The sequence below is a fragment of the Aedes albopictus genome, chromosome 2 (assembly GCF_035046485.1).
Source record: "Aedes albopictus strain Foshan chromosome 2, AalbF5, whole genome shotgun sequence".
Taxonomy (NCBI): Eukaryota; Metazoa; Arthropoda; class Insecta; order Diptera; family Culicidae; genus Aedes; species Aedes albopictus.
The window spans coordinates 132,445,157-132,448,781 of record NC_085137.1 but is presented as its reverse complement, the minus strand read 5'-3'; the positions used below and the strand labels follow the sequence as shown (position 1 = coordinate 132,448,781).

At 40.9% G+C, this 3,625-nt stretch overlaps 1 protein-coding gene across 1 annotated transcript; it reads left to right on the top strand.

Moving 5' to 3' along the window:
- Positions 1-320: 320 nt before the first annotated feature.
- On the top strand, positions 321-3,022 carry LOC115255511 (uncharacterized). The gene is made up of 3 exons (XM_062847783.1): positions 321-861; positions 934-1,307; positions 2,894-3,022. The coding sequence occupies exons 1-3, from the start codon at positions 321-323 to the stop codon at positions 3,020-3,022; spliced, it is 1,044 nt and encodes a 347-aa protein (XP_062703767.1).
- Positions 3,023-3,625: the final 603 nt, after the last annotated feature.

Below are 3,625 nucleotides of genomic sequence, written 5' to 3'. Positions count from 1 at the left end.
AAAAATATGTAAACAAACCGATCAGCTGATCGCGACGTCACGTTCGCCAGAAAATTTGTTCGCAGCTTCTGGAACGTGACGTCACCTTCGGCAACTTCGTGCGATTTCGGCTTGCCGAAGTTGACATGACACGACTACTACTTCAAAATTATCATATCACAAACACCACTTTGCCCGATGGGCCTAACCTGGTGAAATTTAGAACATTGCCCTGGCACCATGTACATATTGTTTATTGGTATTGGTGTCATCTTTAGCTTCATAAGGCAAATGATGTGGATGGTGTTGACATTCTGTCAGTTGTTCGTTTTTTACGCACGATGAAACAGTATCGAGAGAGTGTGGTTAAGCGTTTTCTGCACGGTGAGCGACCCGGCGACATATTCCGGCTATTGAAACCGCATGGGGTCAAGCGGAACTTTGTGTATAAGACCATCAGGCGATTCCAGGAGACGGCCTCGACCAAGGACCGTGCGAGATCCGGTCGGCCGCGTTTGGCCAGAACGCCGCGGGTCATCAAGGTCGTGAGAGAGCGGATTCGGCGCAAAAAGAACCGCTCAATCCGAAAAATGGCTGCCGACCTAAACGTTTTCATCGGGACAGCTCACACCATATTCAGCAAAGACCTTGGTTGTAAGCCTTACAAAAAACGTAAGGTCCATGGCGTTTCAGAGGCTACTAGAGAAAAGCGGTTGAATCGAGCCAAGATGATTCTCACTCGGCACGCTGGTCAGGAGTTCGTTTTTTCGGACGAGAAACTTTTCGTGCTGCAGCAACCGCACAATGTGCAAAATGACCGGGTGTGGGCGCCGACAAGGGACAGCATTCCTGAATGCAGTTTGAACATCCCTCGTTTCCAAAGTGCAGCGTCAGTGATGGTTTGGTGAGCAGTATGCAAACGTGGTAAGCTCCCCTTGGTGTTCATTGAAAAAGACGTCAAAATCAACGCGGCATACTACAAAACTGAGGTTTTGGAGAAGGTTGTTGCCCCCAGTCTTCAAAGCCTCTACGGAGATGATCACTACGTGTTCCAGCAGGACGGTGCACCAGCCCACACAGCAAATGTAGTCCAAGCCTGGTGTCGGGCCAATTTAACCGACTTCCTGGACAAAACTTTGTGGCCTCCCAGCTCCCCGGATTTGAATCCTCTCGACTTTTTTGTTTGGTCCTACATGATGTCAAAGCTTAACGATTACACGATCAGCACTCTGGACCAGTTCAAGATGGTCATCCTGAAAATCTGGGACGAAATGCCCATGCAGGCCGTGCGTGCCGCTTGCGACGCTTTCGAGAAACGTCTGAAGCTCGTGAAGAAGTACAAGGGGGGGGGGGGGGGGGGTCATTCCAAGAGAAATGCTGTAAACGTTCTATATAAACATTGCTTTCAATAAAGTAAACCCAGAAAATAAAAAAAATAACTTTAGTTTATTTTAACGTATTTGGAATGTGTATCCGAACTTATTGAACACCGTGTATTTCATTTCCAAACAAAATAAAAGTTGCTGTATCGATAAGAAAAGATATTTCTCGATTGGTTAGAGTAATTTTTACTGGAATATTTGATCAAGAACCACCATTACGGGCCTTCTCAATGCAAAAAAATTTGTTTCAAATTTCTCAACAACACCAGTAGCAACATACGTTAAGCAAACGAATGTCTTAATTGCTGCTTACTGCATTCGTTTTTATGGTATGACAAGCTTTGCCATCTGAAGGATCGAATTAACTGAAAACAATAATTTGTTTAACTTAAAAGCGTTCAGGAAAGCTAAGAAACTATATGGTAGTTCTTATGTTCCGTAGAAAACCCTAAAAAATAAGAAACACGATCTCAGAAAAAATGTTGTGGAAATGCCTTTATCGACTTTTCCCAAATTTTGATCAAGGAATTCCTTGAACAACTTGTTGAAAAAGCGAATGTAATAAAAATTTAGATAATTCTTGGTATGTAGTTATAAATAGTGTATAAATCTTTAAAAAACACCTTTGTGCAAATGGAAATTTGTAGAATGAAGTTAATTGTTAGAGAACTCGACTGTTCTTCAAAATATCAAGATAATTGAAAGGAAATACAAAAATATCGAGTACAATATGCCATATTCTGAAAGAAGTTGAGAAAAAATCATTAGAACAGTTCATTTTATTTAATAAACAAAGTGTATTTAAAATTTCTGAAACAGTCTATAATGTTTACCTTGGTGAATGATTGCCTTATTTTGTATGCAGTTCAGCTTGAATATTCTCACACATACAGTACACAGTTGATGACATCCAATTAATGTATGACGTCACACCAGATAAAGACAACTTATCAATCACCATTCACCATCTGTCTCGACTGCCTTTTCCGCATACCCAGCAAGCTGATTTTCATATCTCTTTTTCTCATATTTTGTCTCACAGCAGCATACTCTTTCCTTATCGCTCATCTATGACGTCCTTAGATACGAAGCATGTTCTATCAGTAGTCGTTTTATGACGCAATAGCTTACGAACGCGCTAGAACGCTCGTGAGTAATGGCATCATAGAATCCTTCAAGCACGCAAACTGTGACGAAAGAGATTGGTCAGTGACACGACACGATAGGTCACACCTAGTGATTGATATCTCTCGGAATGGGAGAGAGAGAGCCGGGTCGAGCAACCAGGTCACGTAGGAGCGACAGTAATCAATTTGTCTGGCCGTCTGTTTCTATACGAGACTGGGCCTATAGAAGTGATAATGATACACGTGTTACGAGTATTTCCTCCATCTGCATAACGAAAATGCCAATATCCTTTTTGTCACAGATCAATTAAACAAAATCGATTATTTCAACCTGAGTATCATCTTTCCATTGAGTTCATCCGGATGCGATCTGTAATGGTAATTTATTACCCTTATTTACCTTAGCTAAACATTTCGGTTCGCTGCTGCTTCTCTCCAACCTCCGGAACGTCCTACATTCGCCAAATCATTCTCGAGCTGGTCAGCCCTCCTTGTCCGCTGTGCTGTGCTCCACGTCGTTTTGTACCGTGCTGACTTGAAATCGTTAAATAGGTGAAGGTGATGCATGGGGATCTGATATTTGAGGCATTTCCGTCGTTGACCGGCCATCGACGAAACCGACTTCCTAACTTACCACGAATTGGGTTTTTTAATTGGGTTTTTAAATTAAGAAAAATGTATTGATTTTTTGATTTTATACGAAAGAGCACCTTTTTCTGAACCACCATGATTTTTTTCAGATTTTTAGAGCTTAATTTTGGTACCTTAAATCGATTTCGAAGAGACTTTTCAAAATTACCTTTTGACAGCTGGCCAACTGCTTGACAGCTCCGCCCAGTACAAAACGCGACGAGGGGTGATTCGACAAATCGTTGCCATACAAACTTCAAACTGATTTTTAAATAGGTTCCCGGGCACCAAAATTCATGAAAATTTGGATTTCGGCTCAGTTTTGCATGCAGATTCTGAATATGGAATTATCTCAACACCGCTAAAGAAGCCAATTTTGAAAAATGTATTCATTTTTTAATTTTATACGAATGAACACCTTTTTCTGAGTCACTATATTTTTTTCAGAATTTTAGAACTTTATTTTGGTGCTTCAAATCAAATTTAAAGAGATTTTTTTTAAATCAC